At 38.7% G+C, this 26832-nt stretch overlaps 1 protein-coding gene across 1 annotated transcript; it reads left to right on the forward strand.

Moving 5' to 3' along the window:
- Positions 1-245: 245 nt before the first annotated feature.
- Positions 246-26323, forward strand: LOC115232560 (protein mono-ADP-ribosyltransferase PARP14-like). Its single transcript, XM_029802518.2, has 8 exons — positions 246-424; positions 8325-8443; positions 8725-8952; positions 9532-9759; positions 15437-15491; positions 21884-22017; positions 22410-22587; positions 25988-26323. Exons 2-8 carry the CDS (start codon positions 8378-8380, stop codon positions 26254-26256), a joined length of 1158 nt encoding a protein of 385 aa, XP_029658378.2. The 5' UTR covers positions 246-424; positions 8325-8377; the 3' UTR covers positions 26257-26323.
- The last annotated feature ends 509 nt before the right edge of the window (positions 26324-26832 follow it).

Consider the following 26832-nt stretch of genomic DNA (forward strand, 5'->3'; position numbering starts at 1 on the left):
TGAGTTTTTAGATGCAACAAATGATTTGAGCTCAAATGCTGACAATTCATTGGTTAAAATTCGAAGAATTACACTTACAAATTACAAATTTATCAAAAAATCCAAGTGAAAATAATGTTTTCTTTTGACACATTCTACCAGTATACGAAGTTTCAAATTGTTTAGTTAACTAGAAATTGGGTTGAATTCCGTCTATCTAAAGGAAAAGATCCCAAAATTATTTATTTGTTTAAAAAACCCTTTCTAAGTTATGATGGGGGTACCAAACGTTTATCTAATAACTTGCAACCGAATTTGTATGAACATTTGTTAGGAGAGGTGGTCGTTGTAGGCTCGACTAGTCACGACTAGCTAACGCGGATGTGCGTGCACACGCACCTTGGACCACTCTATTAAATAGTACCGGGAAATACCAGGTTTTCAGGTATCTCTCTCAACCTGTTATTGCTTGACCGCTTCTTTGCACCCTGGCCCTCATCTATTCCGCATTCCTCATGTCAGTCTCTATCTTTTCACTCGTTTCACCTGACAGCATCCATGTGCATCTGAAGTGTAGATCGAGTCATTAGACTCGGGCTATGCCAGGGCACTGCCTTGAATTTTTTTATTCAAACGAATTGACCACACATCTTTTTGCCTGGTACTTATTTTGTTCAATAATTCGTTGGCTTACTACAAACGAAAGATCGCCTCGTTCAATAATAATAAACATTATTAATTGTTGCAGGAAACATTTGACGTTTTTGTTTTGCAACAGTCATTCTTGCTTGCCTTTATTTTCATTAATGATTATTTAATAACAGGCAAAACAACTTCGATACGGGACACAATTTCCAGAATATTATCAGTTTCCGGAGTTTGTTAAATGAATATTTTTGATAAAATGAAAATTCTTTAATATACCAATAACATTTTTTTTTTCTTAATGAAGAAGTGATTTTGTTGGTATGGCTACTTGGAATGCTATAAGCTTTTCGATAATAACTATGTGATCGCTGTTATTTCTAGCACACTAAACAAGATTAATTTTTAACAAGCTTTCATTTATATATAACTAGCAGTATCGCCCGGCGTTGCTCGGATTTGTAAGGGAAATAACTATATAAGCATTTTTAGAGAGTTACTTCCCTTATAGATGCCAATTCGGGCTTTTTTAGCGATTTCTGTTTTGGTGTCTTCAAGCCATGAAGTCGTTGTTCTAAAAGAACGCTGGTCTCCTTGACAACGCTTTACGACGTTGATTTCCTTACACTCCCTTCCCCACAGCTTCACGAGGGAGGGAAGAAGGGGGAGAGGCAACACAGGTGCAGGCGTGACCGTGGACGCCAACTCCGCCGCCATCGACACGCGAAAAAATATGCATTAAAATGGAATAAAAAATGATGTTAAATTATTTTTAAAATCGTAGACTCATCGTAGACGCGCGCTAATACCCAGACGGGCTCGATATGAATCACGACTATAAGATACCCGAATTTGGTTAAACTGCACCGCAAAATGTGGTAGTAGTTAGGAATCTAAATCGAAGGGGACAGACACTCACACAACTACAGTTTTATATATATAGATCTGTGACTGAAAAAGAAAATTTAGCAGCAAAGGCACAACGGCCAAGAGAAAGACGAGCAACTGAATCGGATGAAACCAGGGCAAAGCGACCGAAACAGATATCCTGAATATGCACGGAGACGTAGACACGATTCTGTTTCCACTACACACGACCAATTGGTTGGTTAGGGTACCTTGAGAGAAGAATATTATACTTCAAAATAATGGTGTTAGATCACAAATTATTGATGCAACACTAAAGAGATCTTTTCTTTGCGATCATGTGGAAGTAGTGGAGTTGGCAACCAATCTAAGACTTCTTACAGAAGGTCATTCTAATCAAAGAGAGTTTGCTAATTACCTTCTTGATGTAGGAAATGGTAACATTTCTGTTGAACAAAGCCTAGGTTTAATTCAAAATCAAACTACCCAATGACCCTTGCTTTGAAAGGGGTACTCTTTCAGATCTATGTGATTTTGTATATGCTGACCTCAAAAATAACTTCACAAACCCTGTGTGGCTGGGAAATAGAACCGTTGTTACTCCACCAAATGAATCAGCACAATTTGTGAATGATTTTCTGTTGACCAGGATCCCTGGTGAGTGAAAAATATACAGAAGCTCAGTTGATAATGAAACTCTGTACCTAATTGCATTCATCAACAAACTTACACCATCAGGGTTTCCACCACACATTCTCAAACTGAAGGAAAGAAAATGATGCGTAATGCTTCTGAGAAATTTAGATGCTACTAACGGACACTGCAATGGCACCGTGCTACATCATTGTCAGTTTACATGATCATGTTGTTGAGGCTGAGGTTGTTAACTCTGCTAATCCCAAGAATGCCACATGTATCTCAAGAAATGGAATTTCCATTTACATGCAAACAATTTCCCGTGAAACCAGCTTTTGCCTTGACGTGCAACAAGGCACAGGGACAGACTTTTGAACAAATTGGAATAGATCTCCTGACACATGGTCAGCTGTATGTTTCATTATCTAGAGTTCGAAAGAAGCCTAATGTAAAAATATGAGGGAAGTAGAAACAGTATGATTACTGACAATTGTGTCTACAAGGAGACACTACTTTAAAGCAAAATATGCTTTTTAGCACGTTTCAGTATAATGAAAGCAATATTTATTAAGCAAGTGAGAACTATTACACCAAGAAATAATTAGACGTAAAATATCATAAAAATTATTAGAATTGGGAATCAAATGGGGAAGTGTTACTGAGTGGCTAGCAGAAAACCGCCCAGAGGGTGGTCTTTCTGCTAGTATATATATATTTGTATGCATGTCCATATATATATATATATAAATATATATAGTTCTTAAATTTGTCAGAAAGAGGGAGGCTGGTTCGCTGGTACAGAGGTAATACACTTAGTCACTTAAAAAATAAAAGGACGTGGGTTTGAGTCCCATGTAGATAAGAAAGCCTCCTTTTTTCAGTCGAGGGCTTATATGCCCCTTTATTAGACTATTTTCCTTAGTCATCGCACGGTGATCGCCATAAGCTTTAACCCTTTCATTACTGTATTTTGAGATGCTGGGTGTTTCTTTCGATTACTTTAAATATAACAAAGAAATTAGTAAAATAATTTAGTTATCATTAAGCTAGTGTTAGGATCACAAATTGTGACTTAGTTTTAGTAAAAAATTTTAATTCAAAACTTATGAAAACAAGACGTAGGAGTGGCTGTGTGGTAAGTAGCTTGCTTACCAACCACATGGTTCCGGGTTCATTCTCACTGCGTGTCTTCTACTATAGCCTCAGGCTGACCAAAGCCTTGTGAGTGGATTTGGTAGACGGAAACTGAAAGAAGCCCGTCGTATATATGTATGTATATGTGCGTGTGTGTCTGTGTTTGTCCCCCCAACATCGCTTGACAACCGATGCTGGTGTGTATATGTCCCCGTAACTTAGCGGTTCGGCAAAAAGAGACCGATAAAATAAGTACTTGGCTTACAAAGAATAAGTCCTGGGGTCAATTTAATCGGCTAAAGGCAGTGCTCCAGCATGGCCGCAGTCAAATGACTGAAACAAGTAAAAGAGTAAGACATTTGTACTCAGATCCAGAGCTGGTTTCAGCCAGGTTGGTAGTGAAAAGGGTTAAGCTTATATAAAAATACCATTATTATTATTTACAGGATTGTAAAATACAGCATCAAAACAAAACCATTTGCACTGAAAGCATATATATATATCTCTCTTTTACTCTTTTACTTGTTTCAGTCATTTGACTGCGGCCATGCTGGAGCACCGCCTTTAGTCGAGCAAATCGACCCCGGGACTTATTCTTTGTAAGCCCAGTACTTATTCTATCGGTCTCTTTTGCCGAACCGCTAAGTGACGGGGACATAAACACACCAGCATCGGTTGTCAAGCAATGCTAGGGGGACAAACACAGACACACAAACACACATACATACATATACATATATACGACAGGCTTCTTTCAGTTTCCGTCTACCAAATCCACTCACAAGGCATTGGTCGGCCCGGGGCTATAGCAGAAGACACTTGCCCAAGATGCCACGCAGTGGGACTGAACCCGGAACCATGTGGTTGGTTAGCAAGCTACTTACCACACAGCCATTCCTATATATATAAGTTCAGTAAAAATTTAGATTCAGATGAATATGGTACTTAAGTTGAAGGCACCAGAATTTAGTATGGTATTATCCATACAATTTAAAATAAGGTGATTATAATCACCTTATATGTATATATAAAGGGAAAGTTTACGAAAATAAACAAAAGACGAAGGCAGGTGGAGCACAAACAAACAAATGTATTAGTATAGCGCTCAGGAATAGAAAAAGTCTTTTATGTTTTGAGCCTACACTCTTCTACAGAAAGGGACACAGAAAAAAACAAGGAGAGAACAAAATGCGTGTAGGATCTAACGATCTATCATGGCGCCCTGACTTCGGACATATATATACACACACACACACACACATATATGTGTGTGTGTGTGTAACAAGAATGTCCAGGTATTAGTGCATTACAGCTGTTTCAAGTGGCTCCATTTAATTGACCAATGCAAGCATTACATCAATTTGAAATAATCCGCTCTCCTCGGTCACAGAAGACCATAATAAGTTTTCAACATACAGGATGCTCCGTTATAATTTTTTAGCAAATTTTTCATCAGAACTACATAGGCGTAGGAGTGGCTGTGTGGTAAGTAGCTTGCTTACCAACCACATGGTCCCGGGTTCAGTCCCACTGCGTGGCACCTTGGGCAAGTGTCTTCTACTATAGCCTCGGGCCGACCAAAGCCTTGTGAGTGAATTTGGTAGACAGAAACTGAAAGAAGCCTGTCGTATATATATATATATATATATGTGTGTGTGTGTTTGTGAGTCTGTGTTTGTCCCCCCAACATCGCTTGACAACCGATGCTGGTGTGTTTATGTCCCCGTTACTTAGCGGTTTGGCAAAAGAGACCGATAGAATAAGTACTGGGCTTACAAAAGAATAAGTCCTGGGGTCGAGTTGCTCGATTAAAGGCGGTGCTCCATCATGGCCGCAGTCAAATGACTGAAACAAGTAAAAGAGTAAAAGAGTAAAGAGTAACTAGAGAATGAAAGAATTACATTTCTTACTGCTATTATTGTAGCAGAATGAACTTAGGGAGAAAATACGTAAAGCCTACAACAATTGAGAGTGGCAGAATGGGGGCCAAGAAAAAGTAATGGCGATACAGCTACATTCATCTTTGTCTTTATCACAATCAAAAGATCCAATAGAGAATGTATTTTACAACCCTTGGCATTAAAACTATTGGGAATTGACAGTTAAATTCTTGCTTCTGGTGGGAAATCAATTAACGCCAGATGCTTATTCCTTATTCCTATTTTACTGTGACTATAAATTCTCCATGTCTACATGAAATGAAAAAATAGACATAGGATAAACCCAGTGCAAGCTAGAGACACATATGAGAGGTTGGTGAGAGCTGTTCAATCCATGTACAGGGGTGCTGTCAGTAAGTTGAGGGTTGGCAAGAAGTACAGTGAAAAATTCCGGCTAGAAGTAGAGGTTCACCTCAGCCCCCTCTTATTCATCATAGTCCTCCAAGCAGTAACCAAGGAATTCAAGATAGGCTGCCCCTGGGAGCTCCTCTAAGCTGATGACTTTCCTCTAATAGCTGATTGACTATCAGAACTAAAGAAGTTTCAGGCATGGAAGCAAGGTCTAGAATCAAAGGGCCTTAGAGTTGATCTAGAAAAAAAAACAAAGTTTTAGTAAGTAGGAAGGTTGACAAATCACGAATTCCTTCAGGTGGGTGGCCCTGCTTGATCTGCAGAAAAGGTGTAGGTAGAAACTCCAAAAGATAAACCCAGTGCAAACTATGGACACATAAGAGGTGCAGCAATGTAAAAGGTAGGTTAACCGGGAAGATAGTTGTTGTGTGTGGCAGATGTATAGGTACAATAAGCACTAGAAATGTACAGAAAATAAACTCCATCAAATGTCTGTGAGGGGGACCTAGAAGTAGTTGACAGCTTCTGCTATCTAGGTGAACAAATTAGCAGTGGAAGTGGATGCTCCAAGAGCATAGGTGCAAGAATAAGATTAGGTTGGGCAAAGTTCAGAGAGCTTTTACCTTTGTTGGTAATGAAGAGCCTCTCCCTCAGAGTGAAAGGTAGACTGTACGATACCTGTGTGCAAGCAGCCATGCTATACGACAGTGAAACATGGGTTGTGGCTGTAGAGGACATGCAAAGGCTTGAAAGAAATGAAACTAGTCTGCTTCACTGGATGTGCAATGTCAGTGTGCATGTATGGCAGAATGTAAGCATCTGGAGAGAAAAATGGTGCACAAGAGGTATCAGATGTGGTGTGCAAGAGAGAAGACTGCACTGTGGAGGGGACATGTGGAAGAGATAGACCCAAGATAGACAAGGGACAAGGTGGTGAAGAATGATCCTCAAACATTGGGCCTCATGGAGGCTATGACCTTTGGCAATATTCTGTGCTTAAGAAGACCCATCGAGCCAAGTGAAATTGTAGTTGTGGCTGATGCCAGTGTTACGTAAAAAGTACCATACAAACTTTGGGCCACACAGAGGTGATAAGTTTCTGAGACCCCTGGCAATTTACCATGCTTGAGAAGACCCATCAAACCAAGTGAAATCGTAGACGATGCTGGTGTCACATAAAAAGCACCCATTTCACTCTTGGAGTGGCTGGCATATGGAAAGGCATCCAGCTGTAGAAACTGTGTCAAATCTGACTGAAACCTGGTGCAGCTCTCCAGCCTATCAGTTTCAGTCAAACCGTCCAACCCATGCCAGCATGGAAAGTGGATGTTAAATGATGATGATGATTTACATTTTCTACTAATCATTCTTTAGAGAGAAATTTCTTGAAATAAGTGTTTTATTTTCTTATGTCCAATAATGTTGAACCAAGAGTTATAGCGTTGCCTGACTCTAAAGTATTTACGAGAGGCCATTTAGCTCTGGAAGCCTTCTTCAACTGAACAACCAAGTTTCTTTCCTTGAACAGGTTCCCCTCTTAGAAATTACTTATCACATGACCATCAGCCTGAGTCATGTGATGTGGTAAGCAGGTAAATTGTGTGAAGCAGACAACACTGCCATATGAGTGATATATACACGAAAGACAAATTATAAGAAAGGTTTTAAAATGCACCATATATACATACACACACACACACACACATATATATATATATATATAGATATCCTTGATAAAAATTTCAAAGACTACATCTTTATTATGGACTTCTGGTCACACATGTGCAATGATATACAGCAACTAGCCTGAGCATTACCTGCACCATACATACACATGTGTGTCCCAATGAATTTCTTTCGTCATAATTTAAAGAAAAGCATACTTATTTAATGAGATTTTCTATAAAGATGCTTCAGATGGTATAAATTCCAATTCTATTGGAATTTGTTGTAAAAAAAAAATCTTTCAAAACAAATATCTGACATGTATCAATATTTATGTCAGCAATTTTTATTTTCATATTAAATTCCATCATTATCGTAATATACAGACTCTTAAAGGTATTTGTGAAAATTTTCATCTAAAAATAACCATTTTCCCAAAAGTTCTCATCATCATCATCTTTTAACGTCTGTTTTCCATGCTAGCATGGGTTGGAAGGTTCAGCTGGTGTCTGGGAAGCCAGGAGGCTGTACCAGGCTCCAGTCTGATTTGGTAGTGATTCTACAGCTGGATGCCCTTCCTAATGCCAACCACTCCGTGAGTGTACTGGGGGCTTTTTACGTACCACTGGCACAGGGGCCAGAGGAGGCTGGCAATGGCCATGATCGGTTGGTGCTTTTTACGTGCCCAAAGGAACCAAATTTGACTGGTGTGAATTTTCTGAAACTCCTCTCTCCACTTCCTCAAAAACATTTTTTTCACAACAAATTCCGAACTTACTGGAATCTACACCATCTGAAGCCTGTTTTAATAAATGTTTTAAGAAAAAAAGGAGGAGGAAGATCACATTTTACTAACCAGTTTCATTGTTTTCAGACTTTGAAAGTTTCAAGTGTGTTCTTCAATGTATTTATAGTCCATGTGGTAGAAGAAACAGATGGAAATAATGTTATATAGCCTTGTCGCTATATAAAAGGTCAGGGGGAAATGACTACAAGTTAGCATGACTTCTCTTGCTAAATCATATTTTCAGAAAGGAATATCATTATTTATATGGAATAAAGTAGTTCTTTTAAGAGAGAGAAGAATGTTTACTTGTTTATTTTCAGAAACCACATCATTAAACCCATCCCTTCCTGGTCCACAACAGAAAGCAACCCCTATGACGTCCAGAGAAAATGCTGGCATTAAAATAAACCTAATGATTGATTCAATTTCTAATGCATCTGTGAGTAAATAGATTCATGTAACTTATTTATATTTAATTGTTATTTCATTTCCAAATGAGGAATCATTACAGTTAATTAAAACATTTTCTCAATCAAACTCAAACATTCTATTTCCTTCACATCTGATATCTTGAGTATATCTTTTGCTAACTTTAACAACCTCAAACTTACTACAGCCATTATGTAGAGCCTTTCTTAACAACAATATCAACTGCAACAATGTATCTCTCTTCTCTCCACGGAATGTTCCTTAGCTGTTTACCATTAATTACTTTTGTAGGTTGATATCATTGTTAACAGCAGCAATAAACAGCTCCAGCTTAATGATGGTTCTATCTCCAAATCTATTCTCAATGCTGCTGGTCCTGAGATACAAAACGAATGTAATCAGAAATATCCTCAAGGTATTTCTATGTCTGAAATAGCCATCACTAAAGGATATAACCTCAAATGTGACAATGTATTTCATCTGGCATTACCTCCCTGGGATGAAAATTCTTCTCATTTAGTAAGTATCAATCATATGATATTGATTTATTGAAACAGTTAATGTTTGAAGAGAACCTTATGCATGTTGTGTGAGAATCATAAAGCAAATGTCAGCATCCTGTTTAATATTTGTTCTTCCAAGTTATCATTGGAAGGAAGCAGAAGATATCGATGAACAGGACACTTTTATATATAAATAGAAGGGAAAAAGCCTCATGGCCCAACAACAGTTATGTGACTGATAAATAAGACTATATTAAAACATATTTCTCTGTTTTACTCTCTGTATTGGTGAGTTTTTCTCTGTCATGGCACGAGCACTAGAGAGGTTGTCATGTCTTCCGCAACACTAAAGACTCCTCTTGGGTCTGCATTGTCTCTCTTCATTCAACAACCATTTTACATGGTGGATTGGGTCTGTTTTATTGTAGCAGCAACATGAGTGAGGTTGCCTTGTCCCTTGCAGGACTAAAGAGTGATAGGAATGACAGTTGTGAGAGGAGAATATATTTATTACAACTAAATGGTTTCTTCCTGTTATAAGAAAATAATTTAATAAAATGTCTATTACCATTTACTAGACAATTACTTTTTTTAGATTCTGGCAAACTTGACTCAAATAATAACCATTTGTCTATACACTGCGGGGAGAATGGGAGCAAAAAGCCTTGCATTTTCTATATTAGGAGCTGGGGTACTAAGGTACCCCATTGAAGAATTACCTGGAATTATGTATGAAGCCGTGAAAAACTACTCAAATCAAAATTCAAGCCAGATCAAAGATGTTTACTTTGTGGTTTATCCTCAAGACACAGAAATTCTGAAGGTTGGTTGATGTTTTTGTTGTTAGTTGTTTGATGTTGATTTTCTTGGAATTTACCAAAGTGATATTCCACAATCATCATCATCATCAGGCCCAGTCTGATCTGGAAGTGTTTCTACGGCTGGATGCCCTTCCTAACGCCAACCACTCCGTGAGTGTAGTGAGTGCTTTTTACATGCCACCTGCACAGGTGCCAGCCGGAGCTGGCAAACGGCCACGGACGGATGGTGCTTTTTATGTGCCACCGGCACGGGGGCCAGGCGAAGCTGGCAACGGCCACGATCGGATGGTGTTTTTTACGTGCCACCGGCACGGGAGCCAGTTGGGGCGGCGCTGGCAACGGCCACGATATGATGGTTCACTTACTAGTCACCGGCACTGGTATCACAGCTGCAATTTCCATTGATGTTGATCGACTTCGATTTTGGTTCTGCTTTCTGATTTGATTTGGTTTGATTTTGATTTTGATTTTGATTTTCACTTGCCTCAACGGGTCTTCACAAGTGGAGTTTTGTGTCCCAAGAAGGAAATGTATGTATAAGTCGACTGGCTACATACCAGGTAGAGGCCACGGGTTATGGTCTCACTAGTCTTGCCGGGTCTTCTCACGCACAGCATACTTCCATAGGTCTCGGTCTCTAGACATTTCCTTGGTGAGACCTAAAGTTTGAAAGAAAAGAAATAGAAATGATCCTCATAATCATTTACAGCCCTTGTTCCATTTTGTAATGGGTGCAACATTTTGACTGGCTCCAATGAGCCACAAGGGTTTATTGAACCCCAGTGTCTGCTTTGGCATGGTTTCTATGGCTGGATGCCATTCCTAGTGCCAACCACTTCACAGCATGTCCTGGGTACCTTTCTTCATGCTACCTTTAATGCTGTTCATTATATCTTGTTGTGCTTTATCCTTTCATTATACCATTTCCCATCACCAAATTCTTGCTTCTGAAATATTCCATTGTAACATTTGAAGCTAAGAATGTTTTGTTTGTTGTTGTTGTTGTTGTATCCAAAACCAACTCTACAAGAATTGGTAACACTGAAGGACTTCTTTGCAGTTTGGCTGCTGATTTTATTGTTCTTATTTAACCCTGAGTCAGTTCTGATTCAGCAGATTTGAAGACAGTGATGTCTGTCTTCCTTTCACTCTTTTCCTCCTCATCTTCCAAGCTGCCACAATCATGACACATTTAAATAATGCCACACCAATAATCTCTGTCTTCCCCCCACTTCACTCTGTTTCTTGTTCTGTGTCTTTTCCAATAACATCAATGTAACTGAGTGGAACTCAACCTCCTGTCGGAGTGTGGAAATCTCCAAAATATAAAATCTGATACGGTCGAGTGTTCAACAAAGTAGCAGGGGTCAGCAAACCCTACTCTGTGTTTGAGCATCAATAGCAGAGATGGGTGGAATATCATCATCATCATCATCATCATCATCATCATCATCATCACCACCACCACCACCATCGTTTAATGTCTGCTTTCCATGCTGGCATGGGTTGGACGGTTCCACTGAGGACTGTCAAACCAGCAGCTCCTCAACGGGTCTCCTCAAGTGCAGTTTATTACCCAATGATTGATGGGTACTCTTAAATGGGCTGATTATATTACACTGGCATAGGCTATGGTCTCACTTGGCTTGCCAGGTCTTCTCAAGTACAGCATATCTCCAAAGGTCTTGGTTGCTTGTCATCACCTCCGTGAGTTCCAAAATTTCAAGGTCGTTCTTCACCACCTCATTCCTGGTCTTCCTGGGTCTACCTCTTCCACAGGTTCCCTCCATTGTTAGGGTGTGACACTTTTTCACACAGCTGTCCTCATCCATTCACAACACATGATCATACCAGCGCAGTCATCTCTCTTGCACACCACATCTGATGCTTCTTATGTCTAACTTTTCTCTCAGGGTGCTTATACTCTGTTGTGTATCCACACTGACATTACACATCCAGTGGAGCATACTAGCTTCATTCGTGGCCAGCTTACACATGTCCTCAGCTGTCACAGTCATGTTTCACTGCCATGTAGCATGGCTGTTCATACACATGCGTCATACAGTCTACATTTCAGTCTGAGTGAGAGGCCCTTTGTTACCAGCAGAGGTAGGAGCTCTCTGCACTTTGCCCAGGCTGTTCTTATTCTAGCAGTTAAGCTCTCAGTGCATCCACCCCCAATGCTGACTTGGTCACCTAGGTAACAGAAGCTATTAACTACTTGTAGTTTTTCCCCCTGGCATGTGACAGATGTTATTCTCTACATATTTTCAGTGTTTATTGCCCCAGTGCATCTGCCACACACAAAAACTATCTTCCCAGTTAGCCTTCCTCTGACATTGCTGCACCTCTTATGAGTCCATAGCTTGCACCTGATACATCCTATGGAATTTCTACCTATATCTTTTCTACAGATCAAGCAGGGTCATCTACTTAAAATGATTTGTGTTTTGTGTGCCTTCCTACTTACTAAGACCTTGATTTTTGCTAAATTCTCTCTAAGGCCCTTCGATTCTAGACCTCGCTTCACACCTGACACTTCTCTAGTTCGGATAGTAACTCAGCTATAAGAGCAAGGTCATCAGCATAGAGGATCTCCCAGGGGCATCCTTTCTTGAATTCCTCTTTTATTGTCTGGATGACAATGAAAGGGGGCTGAAAACCAATCCTTAGTGAACCTCTACTTCTACCCGTAATTCTTCACTATACTCATTGCCGACCCTTATCTTACTGACAGCATCCCTGTACATGGCTTGCACAGCTCTCACTAACCACTTATCTATCTCTAGTTTCCACATTGACCACTAGATAAGTGATCAGGGGACCCTGTCGAAGGCTTTCTCCATGTCAATGAAAGTCAGGTACAGAGGTTTATCTTTGGCTAGGTATTTCTCCTGCAGCTGTCTTACAAGAAATATAGCATCAGTGGTGCTTTTCCCCGGCACAAACCCAAACTGTGTCTTGTCTAAACTGACTCTCTCCCTGATTAGTTAGGCTATGACCCTCTCCATGACTTTCATCACCTGATCCAACAACTTGATACCTCTGTAATTATTCGTATTTAAAGCATCACCTTTACCTTTGTAGCAGCTGACTATGGTGCTGCTACACCAGTCATTGAGTATGACACCTTCATGGATCACCTGATTGACTATACAGGTGACTAGGCTATAGTCAACACCACCAGATATTTTAAGCATCCCTGCGGTGATTTCTGATGGGCCAGGGACTTTCCCTGTCTTCATACCCTTAATTGCTTTATCTACCAAGGTACTGTAGATTTAGATAGCTGGTCCCTCTGTTGGATTGACATTTGGCAGGCTCTCTTTCTCCCATTCATTCTCTTCATTTGGCAACCTTTCATAGTGGTGTCTCCAAGTCTCTCTCTTTGCAGCCTCATTAAATGCAAGTGAGCCATCATCCATGCGGACACATTTCTTTTCCATAAATAATGTGATTTTTTTCCGTTGCATGAACTGAAAGTCGGAGGGGGATAGGATAAACTACCAGCATCACCTTACTATAAAAGCAGGTAGTAATTTTACCTTTTAATTATTCTTAATGCAAGTGTTGAAGAGTGCAGTTCAATTTTAACAGTTATTTTTTCAAAGCTACAATGGAAGTTACAAAGGATCATATTTGGCATATTTTGCTTAATGAGTTCAATAAAGGAAGCAACGCAATGGAATGTGCGAGGAATATTAATGCAGTCTATGGGGATCGGACAATAAGTGTAAGCCAGTGTCAATGGTGGTTCCACAAATTCTCAGTCGGAAACTACAGCCTAGAAGACAACCCTCATTCTGGAAGATCTGTAGAGCTCTATGAGGATGTCCTGCAAAGCCTGGTGGAACAAAATCCCATCATAACTGTTAAGGAACTAACAGAGAAGCTTGGATTTGGTCATTCAACCATTCATCGACACCTGCATGCCATCAGACAACTCAGCAAACAGCAAATTGTGTCAATGATTTCCTCACAAACTTTCTGAGTCTAATCATGCACTGAGAGTGAAGGTGTGCTCTTCTTTGCTGTCACATTTCATGAATGAATCTTTTTTGGACTGAATAGCGACTGGTGACAAGAAATGGGTTCTCTATAAAAATGTCAAGTACTGAAGACAGTGGGTAGGAAAAGGAGAAAGACCGACACCCCAGGAGAAAAAAGGTCTTCACCCATATAAGGTGCTGTTATCAGTTTGGTGAGATATGAAAGGTTTAGTCCACTTTGAACTTTTAAACCCAAACCAAACGATAATGAAGAGATCTACAGTGAGAAGCTTGAGCAGTTTAAGTCAGCACTAGAAGAACAACGACCATCTTTGGTTTCAAGACGAAAGGTGTTCTTCCATCAGGATAATGTTTTAGCCACATACAGCAAGAATGACATTCCAAAGGCTGGAGCAGTTTGAATGGGAAACGATGCCCCACCAACCATATTCGTCAGACACTGTTCCATCTGATTATCATTTATTCTGCAGTCTTCAAAGATGATTTGGATGTAAAAAATATGAATTCTAGAGACGAGGTCAGAACAGCAATGAAAAAACAGGGTTTGTGCATAGAAGCTGTGATACAACGGAAGTAAACTTTAGAAGGCATTGTTTTAAACAGTATGAAAGCAATGCGTGAGAGAAAATACATGTGTGTGTGTGTGTGTGTGTATATATATATAGGGAGAGAGAGAGAGAGGCAGAGAGAAAAATAAGAGACAGAGATTCATGGTAACAAATAGAGAGAAAGAAATTTGTAGTTAAGTTCTCATTGAAAATTATATTTTCATATTATTATTTATGGATGACCCTTCATTGAGATGCAGATTTTGAATATCAAATTCGTTTTTTCTTGAGGATATATCGTTTCAGGGACTTTCAGGGCTAACCACACATACAGAACCATAGACACTCATATCTATGTAATAGATGTACAATATCTGTGTGTACAGACTAATGTAAATGTCTTGTCATATATATATATATATATATATATATATACAATATCGGTATATATATATATTTTTATAGTAATGTAAACATCATGTCTCTATAAAATATATTGTCTATGCATAGATGGGTGTAAGCAAGACGAGTGTATATAAACTGAGTGTCATATAAACACTTTCTGTATACAATATGTGTTGGGGACAGAAAAAGATTGTTTGGCTGGACCCGTTCCTTTTCTTCTTTCTCCTTTTATCTATACCTACAGTGTTGGGTACACATCTGCAGATATACTCTGTAGGACAGTATATATAGCATTGAAGTAAAGCACTGTTGACATACCAGTAATTCACTGGGATTTACTCAAAGCCAGTCTGTTTCAACAGAAATGTTCTTCCTTTGTTTTAATCAGTTTTGAAAATAATGAGGAATTAAGTAAAATCGGTTTGTCATTATTAAGCTGGTGTTTGGGCATAACATGGAATCTTGATACCAGTTTCAATTCCATGAATAATTTTCTACAGTCACTTAAACAAGCAAATTTCTTTTCTTTTTATTCTGTAAGTAAAAATTCCTCCCCAAACAACAGAATATTCAAAAGCCTCTTCCTCAGAGGAAGTTATTCTATGATACAATAAATGGAAATATTAATTTAAAACAATATTTGTGATAGAAACAATGAATTAAAACATTGCATTGTAATTAAGAGAAATTAATTAGGAAATTATTTTTTCTAACAGAAATTTAAAGAATATTTCCAAGAAATTTTAACAGATGGTTCAACTGCATCATCAGGTAAATTCTTTCTGTTTACTTATATTAAATATTATGCCAGTGTCACGTAACTACCACCTGTGCTGGTGTCACACAAATGGCACCCGTGCCAGTGGCACATAGAAAGCACCCATTACACTCTTGGAGTGGTTGGTACTGGGAAGGGCCTTGAACTGTAGAAAGCATGTCAAATCAGATGGAACCTGGTGCAGCCCCCACCAGCTTACCAGTTCCAAGTCGACCAGTCCAATCCATGCCAGCATGGAAAGCAGATGCTAAATGATGATGATGATGATGATGATTTAGAAAATGAGATGACAAAGGAACTTACAGCTGTTTCTTCTATAAGATGCAATGGACTCTTAGCCGAGTGCTGAATGGCACCTTGTAGTTTCATCAGAGCCTCAAATAAGAAGGGCAGCTTATTTGGGAGAAGAGTTATAATTATGCATCGCCTTACTGGCTCCCAGAACTGCCTGACTGGCCCTCGTGCCGGTTACACCAGCAGCCCCAGCACCATCAGTGCAAGTTCCAACAACAGCGGTGGCAGCGATGCCAACACCAACAAACACACCACTGTCAACACCTGACCATGGAGATACATCAGCTCTACCACTAATTTTCAAACAACACCTCTCCAACCACAGATCCTCCTTCAGGATACCGGAAAGGGTATTCATCACATCATTAGCGAGCCATGTATGGCAGCTAATGGACTGTGGAATTCCATACACAATATCATGGAGAATCCTAGAAAATCCAAGCCCATGCATAAAGGGGACCAAGCATTGTAAATTATGTATAGCGGAACAGGCAAGGATCCTAAAGGACACCCTTGACCCAGGGAACATGCTAAACACCTAATCTGATTTAGGATGAATCAGTAAAAATATATATGATAGAATCCAACCTACTATTAGAAAGATGCTAAACATAAACTTATGATCCGGCACAGGCAAGGTAATTATCTGGTTCCATATGCGTCAAAGCAAAAACACCTCATTCCTACAATTTTACATCAACAACTACTACACCTCCATATCACCAATCCTCCTTAAGGATGCCCTGACTCTAGCTAAAAACCTAACCAACATAATCTCCTTAGAAATTGATGTAATTCTATCTACCAGGCAGACTTTCATATCCTTTGATAATAAGCTTTGGTCCTGTGCTAACCTCAATACTAATAGAAACAACTTCTTTGATATAACCATGGGCTCATCCGACTCTGCTCAGGTAATGGATCTAGTCAGGCTGTACCTCCTTCAACAGCTCCACACACAATTCACCCACATCAAAAGTGGTTTATGTAGAGATGGCCAAAATCTGCATTAGAAAGAAAAAGAAAACTCTTACTTAAATTCTTCGCCAACTTTAACCTATCTATTTCTTTTGAAAACTCTTACAACCCTTTAGTGTTCGCATTATTCTACCAAAATTTTCATCCACATTGCCTTGAACTAATCAGGCATTATCTTGTAGCTTTGAGATTTTGATGAGGTAGCTGTTAATTTTTAAAACGATATTGTAGGGTTGGTGTGAGAGACCAGATCTGGACATTTTGAACATAAAACAGGCAGAATACTTTTGGCCGTATATGGCCGGTTTAAATGCTAAAGAGTTAAACTCTTCCCATATCATAAACCCAATCAATACCTTAAGTACATCAACACAGAATCTAGCCACCATAAATCTACTTTCAAGAGTATAATCAAAGGCATATCCATCAGAATATCTGATCTATTTGCCACTGAGGAAATCTTAAATAACTACGCCTCTTACTACAACCAACCTCTAGCTGGGCTTCTCCAAGGAGATTAGATTTATAGCCAATGCTAGACTTCAAGAACACCTCTCTAAATTTAACTCTAGATGAGCATGCCCACATATTGGATACTCAAACCCTCACACAATATTTAGACAATCTCGCCTGCCTAGCACCCACACACATAAGACTCGATCTAAGAATATTAACACGAAACCCTCCAACTCTCCTCTAACATACACAAGATATTACACCTCCCCAAATTTGCCTAATAAAAGTAGCGGGAGATCTATTCTCTGGTACACACCTCCATTCGCTTTAAATGTTACGGGCCTTGCTAGAGCTTTCTTTAAAATAGTAGGTTCTAATTTCCTACGTAACCACAGATATCATTCTATCTTTAACAGATCCACTTTAAAATTATCCTATTCCTCTACACCAAATAGCGAATCTATTATGAGCTCATCTAACAAGCGTAAACTTAGCTCTTACCATCTAAATGCATGAAACCCTATCCTAGACCTACACAACGAGATCACTAACACCGATCGCAATAATATAAGAAATGCGCCTGGCCCTAACGCTTTGAATGGCTTAAACATAGATAATATAATCCTTGCTTTGGAGGAAAATGGGTGCACAGTTGAAACCAACGCTAATACTAATAGGAATACCGATACTAACAATACTAACTATATTATAACCACTACAACTACTAATACCTCTACTATAACTAATAATAACACCAGCAATAAGACAACCACCAATGGCAATATTACCATTACCGAAAATAATACTATTACTAACACTCTTACCATAAACGCTACTACTAATAGTTACAATAATAACACTAACACCATCACCACCACTACCAATGCTACTACTACTACTACTACTACTACTAGTAATAATAATAACTATGATAGCTATAATGTCAGTAATAATAATAATGGTAATGATGGCAGTGATATTGACAGAAATAACAGCAATGATAACAACAATATCATGAACGAACCACCTAATACAAACTAAGTGTTTAACTTGTCTGCTAGAAGTAGTACTATTTCATCCCTCTCTCCAACTAACCATCACAGAATAGATAACTGCAGCTTCAGATCTGGGACTGAATGCCCACTGCAAGCCCAATGCAAAACATTCAACATGGTATATCAATGCACTGTCCACAACATATTAGATAACTCCAATAATTACTATATTGGATCAACCACTAATTTTAAACAAAGATATTCTGCACATTGAAACTCATTTAAATATAAAGAGCAATTCCACATCAAAAACCAGTCCCATACAGCATCTGATTAATAGAAAAATACAATATAGACTTTCCTGGGCTATAATAGACTCTGACATCCCATGTCAGGACCTGCACTCCATTTGTGGACTCTGCTTAAAAGAAGCCCTCAAAATTTGAACCCATAACTCACCACAATTGCTCAACAAACACAACGAAGCCTTCATAATATGTAAATGTAAATTCTTCTGCACTTTTAAATTCTTCCATAAATCAAATGTAAACTTACCCCCCTCCATGGTCGTTAATACATACCCTTGTATATCTCTTTAGTACCTTAAAAGATAACTGTTAAATCTTTGATTTATTTTGAAATCCCCTAATATTTAGTTGTAACTCTTATTTCTAAATGATTTAACATTCAGCTGGTTTCTCCACTCATGACTACCTACACACCCATACCTCCATAGCTAAAAATATTTCTACAGCTACTGACCTTAGCCATAAAATGGGACACAAACACTTACTACTAGAAATAATTCTGTATATAAAACAACCATGTAGTGCTCAGAATATGAACTATATGAAGAATATAGGCATCGGTAGAAGACACAAAATTCAGGTAATCGGTAAACAGTTTTCCTTTATAACGTCGGAGTACTTAAGGCAAACCTCATAAAACTGTAAAAAATGTATATGCGTGTACAAAATTACATAAAAATACACACATGCATAAAAGTATACATATAAATACATATGAACGTATAAAAACGTACATGAATCTATAAGGAAAATATAAGATGGTATGCGAGTGCCTGAACTTGGTACATCCGTGTTAGAAACGGAAAGGAAGAGAGTTATGGAGGCATGGAGAATATGTGACAATATACATAATCAATTAAAAGATATTAAAAGTGTTCCAGAGCAGAGATAAAGTCTAATACTCATTCTACGATTGTTTGGGGAGTATGTTACTCGGGGTGGATAAAGCGTTCCTGTCCATCTTCCATATAAGCAGTTCCTTCATCAAGGAACACGTAATGGACTTAGAATCCTCCACATTTGGAATAGAGAAAATAGAAGAAATACAGCGGATATGGTGAAATCAATTACCAATGTCTCGTTAAGGAATTCTATTGATGAACAATCTCGCCAAAGATATAGAAGTTCTCACAGACCCTTTAGTTATAATTATAGAAAAAATGCAGTGGTATATAGACAAACTAACAAAAGTACCTCTAGAAAAAGGGAAATCTTATGGTTCACCCCGTTTTTCTCTCTTCAAATTAGAAACCTGTCCCCAAATTTTTTTCCAACATTATTGAAAAATAACTCTCCTAAGGATCATAAATATCCCCCTATTTTGAACAGATCTACTTTAAAATTATCTTATTCATCAACACCAAATTTGGGCTCTATTATTACAGGTAATAACAAATATAAGCTTAAAAATAATCCATGGGAAATAGACCCTAATGAACCTAGTTTAGGGAATATTAATACTGAGATGGCAATAGGAAATAGAAACAATAAGCTGAAAGCTATAAATAAAATCTGCAGTTGTCGTTCCTGTGTAGGTTGCCCTAAAAAGGTTCCTGTTTAACGAAAAATGTATATGAGTGTGAATCTAAGAACATCTATATAGGAAGTACAGTTAATTTTAAGACGAGATATCGGGGACATGTAAATTCTTTTATGAATCCCAAAACTGTGAACTCAGCTGCACTATCTGGTTTGCCAGTCCCCAGTCAAACCGTCCAACACAGAATGGAAAGCTAACATTAAATGATGAGAGTGGTGGTGTGGTGGTGATATATGTATGCATGCATGAATGTGTGTGTGTATGTATGTACGTACGTATGAGCAACAGGTTTATCTAGCCAGGGCAGAAGCAGAAAGGAAGAGGGCTGCCCCTGTCTTACAGCATGAAGATCAGAGACTTGAGGTATTTCAGATTGCGAGACAGTGTGTCAGAGAGAATCAAGATGTTGTGAGAGAAAAGTTTGTATGTGTGGATAATGGTATGCTGGCACTCAATGACTCCGAAAAGAAAGACGTGTGGAAGTACTACTATGAAAGGCTGTTAAATGTGGGGAATGAATTAAAGAAAGGGAATCTTCCCCCATAAGGATATGAAGACAGGGAGAGCCCACCCTGGTCCATCAGGAGTCACTACTGATATGCTTAAAATATCTGGCAGATTCTGTAACAACTAGAAAATAAATTCTAGTTGTGGAAGAGAAACCTGGAATCTAAGGGTGATTTAAGGTTAACTTAGCAAAGGGCCTTAAGGTTAACTTAAGTAAACAAAGAGGATCCTTCTCCCATCAGGTAAATGGTCCTGCTCAGTATATAGGAAAGGTGTAGGCAGTGTACACAGTGCAAGCTATGGACACACAAGAGGTGCAGTGGAGTAACAAGGAAGATTATCAGAGAAGGTAGTGTTTGTTTGTGGAAGATGCGTGGGAACCATAAAAATTAGAGATACTTAGGAAACTGATTTTCTCAAATGCTCTGGAGGCTCTTCAGAGGCAGTGGATAATTTCTGCTACTTAGGGGATCTAATTAGCTGTGGGGGGAGGATGCATGGAAAGTGTAATTGCTAGAATAAGAATAGGATGGAGAAAATTCAGAAACCAAAGAGGAATTAGATGCAGCGTGCAAGAGAGAAGAGTGTACTGGTTTGGTGATGTGATGCAAATGGGTGAGGACAGTTGCATAAAGAAGTATCCATCACCCAGGAATATATGGGACAAAGTATTGGAGCTCAGTCTCAAGACACTGAGCCTTATGAAGGAGACAAGAAAGAACCGAGATATCTGGCAGCTTGCTGTACTCCAGAAGACCCATCCACCACAGCAGAGTTGATACTGGTGCTGGTGCCATTTCAAAAGCACCAACTACACTCTGTAAAGTGGTTGGCATTAAGAAGGGCTTCCCGCTGTGGAAACCATGCCAGAGCAGACAATGGGAGCTGGTGTGGCCTTATCAGCTCCTGTCAAACTCTCCAAGACATGCCAACATGGCAAACAAACTTTCAATGACGATGATGATGATGATATACAGGTCACCAGCAGCAGCATATTCTTTTACCATTTGTTTTCCATGCTGGCATGGCTCGGATGCTTGGATACAATCTGGCACAACCAACAACTGTATTCTGCTCTAAAGTCAGCTTTGGTAGGTGTTTCCAGGACACCACCACCACTATTTCAATACTCCCACTACTACTGCTCTGTTTAATATTTCCATATTCCTTGTCTAAACCCCAAAATTAGTCAAAATATTCCTGTTTTTTTTTTTGTTTTTTGGGGGTTTTTTTCAAAATTTTCAACAGGAAAAAGGTTCATAATATTTTTGTTGTTCTGAAATATTTGATTTCTGTTTGGCCTCTAGAATTGGTCCCTGATACATGGTCACCAATGGGAGACGAGGAATTATTTAAAATTGTTCCAGTCACAAATGGACCAGAATATGACGACATCCAGGCCACTTTCCGTCAGAATTTGCCTTCCTATCATATAATCAAAGTTTGTATTTTTACTTCTGTTTATAAACAATATTTGATGGTTTATTGTTAAAACAAAATGTTAAGAGGCATTTTGTTTGTATGAAAGATTTAAATCTCATTGTATGAACCTATTTTGGGATGGTTCTATGTGTTTTTGGATATTCACAAGAAATCTTTGCTCAACAAAAATACCTCTGCTTTAACTTCTTGCATTGAATTGTAAGTGCAACACCATTTTGCAGCTAAACTATTATGCCTTACCAAAATTTACAGCCGAATCAAAATTGGTATCAAATAAAAAAGAAAAAAAAAAGCAGATAGGGTTGGGGGTTTTTTTCACCACAAACGTTATTTCCTTGTCAAAGAAGTGAACTGATTGTTTTTTCATAAATGTATTTTCCTTTTCTACAGATTGAGAGAATTCAAAATAAAACATTGTACCAGGGATACCAAGCATTGAAAAGAAAGTTTGAGGTAGAAAATCCAAAGATTACAAATGAAGTTGATGGCCTTTGGCATGGTACTGCTGAAGGAGCTGTTAAGGGAATAAATAAATCAGGATTCAACCGTAGCTATTGTGGTAAAAATGGTAAGTATATTCTAATCAACATCATCATCATCATCATCATCTACCCACCCTTCCTATTGTCCTGAGCTGGACAGACTGTCACTGTCCACATTGATTGCTGTTTAGAATCCTTTCTCACTCAGAGAGGACAGAGGATGTCATGTTGCTCACACATTCCATGTTTGGCATCGTTTCTACTGCCAGGTCCCCTTCCTAATATCTTCTGCTCTAGAGTAAACCAGGTGTATTTTATTATTGTGGAACCAACACTTTTACTTGTTTTTCTTGCTGGATTGGGAGGAAGGGGCTTCCCATCCCCTTTTCAGACCCTTCTAAACTGTGGGGATTGGTTAGCATTAATGCTTCTCTTTAATCTTTGTAAATCAACAATTGCAAGAAAGGCATTAGAAGGGGTGTTGTTGATTGCTAGATTTACATATCAGGTTGCTCTTGTGCACCACTGGTACCATGTAATCCAGTACAACCTGTTGCATGGTCGGTCGTTGGTGACTTAACGCCACCGAGCATTGCTTAGTTGGGAGGGTGATTGTTGGACACCCTGCGGGACCAAAATAAGACCCGTTAAAGGGCAAAGGAACTGCTCTCGTAGTCAATGGTCATTCAAGACTGTGTGTTAAGGTAGCATGATACTCTTTAGCTTTGGTTAGCAACCTTCCTTGAGATGGTGTCTAAATAAAAATACTTTAGGAGCAGATGGTTTACCTGTCGCCCAGTTTTGCACTCCTGCCTAACTTATTGGTTTGAAAAGAGCACCGCAACCAGATATTACAAGGGTGTGAGTTCGATCCTCATGGCTGGCTGCTGGCAAATTGTTTTGTTCTTAAAAGGATTTTATCCTTTATATATATATATATATAACGGGAAGGTTTACGAAAATAAACAAAAGACGAAGGGAGGTGGAGTACAAACAAACAAATGTATTAGTATAGCGCTCAGGAATAGAAATAGAACAAGTCTTTTATGTTTCGAGCCTACGCTCTTCGACAGAAAGATACACAGAAAAAAAACAAGGAGAGAAAAAAAGTTGTGTAGGAGCTAACGATCTATCATATATATATGTATATATATATATATATATATATATGTATATATATATATATATATATATATATATATATATATATATATATATATATATATATATATATATATATATATATATATATATTGCCAGCCTCGTCTGGCACCTGTGTCGGTGGCACATAAAATCACCCACTACACTCTCGGAGTGGTTGGCGTTAGGAAGGGCATCCAGCTGTAGAAACACTGCCAGATCTGACTGGCCTGGTGCAGCCTTCGGGCTTCCCGGACTCCAGTTGAACCGTCCAAGCCATGCTACCATGGAAAGTGGACGTTAAACGATGATGATGAGGATGATGATATATATATATATATATACATACTGTTCAGTATTTATGCGTTGAATAAAAAATTCTTTCTACTTGTTCTACAATACATTTTAACGCTTTGAAAACAAACTTCTTATATATATATATATATATATATATATATATATATATATATATATATACATATGTATATATATATGTATCTTAGAGAATGTTGGTTATGGCTGGTTCATAGGGTTGGCCAGGGTCAGTGGCTTGTAACCTCTCTTAAAAAGGGAAAGAGGAAAGGCCACAAGGATTGTTTTCAAATACACGGACAAAGAAGAAAGGTCAACCACAAGGGATTGTTCTCATTAGACCACTACCTAAAATTCTTGTCAGCTTGAAGGTCCTAGGATTTCAGTAAGAATTTCCTGAAGTGTAAAACAAGATCTGAAGACATCCGTCTTGCACCCAGCAGCCAATTCCTCTTATGCCTAACTTCTCTCTCAGAACAGTGGCACTCTGTTGAACCTGTACACTTACATAACACATCCAGCAGAGCATACTAACCTCATTCCTCTCCAACCTTCGCATGCCCACATCTCGCATTCAGGGCCCACATCTCATTACTATGTAGAATTGCTGTCCATATACATACATCATACAATCTTCCTTTCACTCAGAAACAGAAACCTTTTGGGGCCAACAGAGGTAAAAGCTCTCTGAATTTCCTCCGCCCTATTCTTCTTCTAGCTATCACACTCTTCATGCATCCCCCCCTATTAATTTGGTCCCCTAGGTAGCAGAAGTTATCTACTACCTCTAATGAGCCACCAAGGCATTTGAGAAAGTCAATTTCTCAAGTTTTTAAGGACCCTGTGCATCTTCCACATATGAAAACTATCTTCTCTGCTAACCTTCCTATTAATCTGCTGCACCTCTTGTTTGTCCATAACTTACCCTGGGTGCACAGTATGGAGTTCCTGCCTACACCTTTCCTACCAATTGAATAGGGCCACCTACATGAGTTGGGGAGGATCCTGTCAGTTTTCTTGCTTGCTAGGACCTTAACCATTGCTAAGTTAGAATCCAGGTTTTGCTTCCACACCTGGAATTTCTCTTCTAGCTCTGATATGGAACCAGCTATGAGGACAAGAGGATCAGCATATAGTAGTGCCCGGAGACTGCCGGTCTTGAATTGTTCTGTTATGGCCCGGAGGACAATGATGAAAAGGAGGGGACTAAGGACTGATCCTTGATGAACCCCTGTGTGTGTGTGTGTGCTACAGAGTTTTAGGACTTTCAATTCTGTTTATTTTATATTTTTACTTCTAATATTAATTATATAAATATATGCATGTATACACATACACACACACACACACACATATAAACATATATATATATATATAACTCCAAGAAAGTTAGGGGTTTTGGGCCCAACCCACTAAGGGATTATACCTATCTCTTATATACTGTTGGAATAACACCCAATTATTAATACACAAGTGTTTTTAATTGCATTGCAATTAACTTACCTATTGTATTAAATGGGTGAAGATAAAGAGGTATTTTACCATTAATTTATATTGCAAATAAGAAAATGGAGGAGCCCAATAGTTGGTTCAACAAATTTAGGACATTAAAATGTTAACCTGTTTATTTATCAACACGACAACCATAGTAACATACATACATTTTCTTATTTGCTATCATAAGCAGAAAGTGTAACCTCTCGAAGGAGCTGTTCTTCACTCCTGCTCCGGAGCGTTGGCTGCGGCATCATTCCGAAAAGATCTATCTGCGACGATTTTATCTCAATCGAAGGAGAGGGTCTTTCTCCGTCCGGGTTGCGGATCCGTGGAATAAGCTGCCGGACGAGTTGGTGAAGATACCGACGACTGTTCAGTTCAAAGTCTCCCTTGACCACAAGTGGCCTGAACTCTTTACATGAACACTACCCTGTACATAACTCAATGTCCCCCTACATGGCCTTGCTTTTTGCTTTTTGAGCCAAAAAATTAACTAACTAACTAACATATATATATATATATATTTTCTCTTCTTAGCCACAGCATTTGGTGAAGGTGTTTATTTTGCCAGAGACATCCGATATTCTGCAAGTGATACCTATTCTACTCCTGACCATCACGGAACAAAGAGAATATACCATTGCAGTGTTCTTGTGGGAAGAGTGATGCAAGGACAACATGGATTAAAAGTTTTACAGGAATCTTACAATTCTGCTGTTGATAATATTCAAAGACCCAGTATTTGTGTTATTTTCCATGACTTTCAGGCATATCCTAATTATTTGATTACATTCTCTAATCAGTGAATATAATTGGAATTCATAAAACACATATAATGTGAACAGGAATATATTTAACAGAAGAAAGACAAAGAAAATACAGGAAATTCTCTAATTCTAGGTGCAACCCCAGGGTCTTTTGTAAGAATAAAACTATTCAATAGAATATTTCTCTATCATTCACACAGTGTTGTTGTCATTTTCTATCTTTTTTTGCTTTAGAAATAATTATTGCTAAATATTAAAATACATGAAGGTGCATGGCTCAGTGGTTAAAGCATCGGGCTCACAATCATGAGGTAATGAGTTCAATTTCCAGGCTGGGTTGTATGTTATGTTCTTGAACAAGACACTTTCTTTCACAATGCTCCTTGTTCAGTGAGCTGTAGCAATGAGTTTCCACATCAATGGTGCCAAGCTGTATCGGCCCCTTTGCCTTTCCCTTGGATAACATTGGTGGTGGGGAGAGAGGAGGCTGGTATGGATGAGTGACTACTGGTCTTCCATAAACAAACCTTGCCTGGACTTGTGCCTTGGAGGAGAACTTTCTAGGTGCAATCCCACGGTCATTCATGGCTGAAAGGGGTTCTTTACCCTTTTAAT

This window comes from Octopus sinensis, linkage group LG1 (assembly GCF_006345805.1).
Source record: "Octopus sinensis linkage group LG1, ASM634580v1, whole genome shotgun sequence".
Lineage (NCBI taxonomy): Eukaryota > Metazoa > Mollusca > Cephalopoda > Octopoda > Octopodidae > Octopus > Octopus sinensis.

Coding starts and splice junctions, on each gene's coding strand:
- LOC115232560 (XM_029802518.2), top strand. CDS start 8,378: ATGACGTCCAGAGAAAATGCTGGCATTAAAATAAACCTAATGATTGAT. Junction 15,492..21,883: donor TGGTTCAACTGCATCATCAG/GTAAATTCTTTC, acceptor TTTGGCCTCTAG/AATTGGTCCCTGATACATGG. Junction 22,018..22,409: donor CTTCCTATCATATAATCAAA/GTTTGTATTTTT, acceptor CCTTTTCTACAG/ATTGAGAGAATTCAAAATAA.